Source organism: Eimeria mitis, genomic scaffold (genome assembly GCF_000499745.2).
Source record: "Eimeria mitis Houghton genomic scaffold, Emh_scaff4514, whole genome shotgun sequence".
Taxonomy (NCBI): Eukaryota; Apicomplexa; class Conoidasida; order Eucoccidiorida; family Eimeriidae; genus Eimeria; species Eimeria mitis.
In genome coordinates this window covers 450-1084 of record NW_013572833.1, presented here as the reverse complement: position 1 = coordinate 1084, position 635 = coordinate 450, and the positions used below count along the sequence as shown (strand labels likewise).

The following is a 635-nucleotide window of genomic DNA, read 5'->3' as shown; positions in this document are numbered from 1 at the left end:
TTTTTTTTTTTTTTAGTGCATATATAAACCGAAGCAAAAGTTTTATTTATTTATATTTATTAATTTATTATTTTCTTTTGGTTTATAAAAAAAACAAACAATTTATTTATTTATATTTATTTTAATTTATTTATTTTTTTTTGTTTATATAGGCCCCTTTCTTACTGCTTTATGCTGGAATCCTTTGGCTGCTATTGCTGTATAAAAATAAATATTTTTTTTTGTTTTTTTTTGTTTTTTTTTTTGTTTTTTTTTGTTTTTTTTTTCTTTTTTTCTGCTTTTAAGTGCACATATAAACCCAAACAAACTCTGTATTTATATTTATTAATTTATTTATTTATTTTTGTTTTTATAGGCCCCTTTCTTACTGCTTTATGCTGGAATCCTTTGGCTGCTATTGCTGCATAAAAATAAATATTTTTTTGTTTTTTTTTGTTTTTTTTTTGTTTTTTTTTCTTTTTTTCTCCTTTTAAGTGCACATATAAACAAAAAAAAGCAGTTTATTTATTTATATTAATTTATTTCTTTTTTTTTGTTTTTATAGGCCCCTTTCTTACTGCTTTATGCTGGAATCCTTTGGCTGCTGTTGCTGTATACGGCCGCTCTGTTGACGCCTTTTGCCTCATTTCTTCGCT

The 635-nt window shown here is 23.3% G+C and overlaps 1 protein-coding gene across 1 annotated transcript in view; it reads left to right on the top strand.

Annotated features, from left to right (window-relative positions):
* EMH_0075740 (uncharacterized protein) overlaps positions 1-408 on the top strand; it is a gene marked incomplete at both ends in the record, with an annotated part of 1561 nt that extends 1153 nt beyond the window's left edge. Inside the window, one exon of the mRNA XM_013499650.1 lies at positions 356-408. Coding sequence (XP_013355104.1) covers positions 356-408 — 53 coding nt within the window. The remainder of the gene's footprint in view (positions 1-355) is intronic.
* Between the last annotated feature and the right edge of the window lie 227 nt (positions 409-635).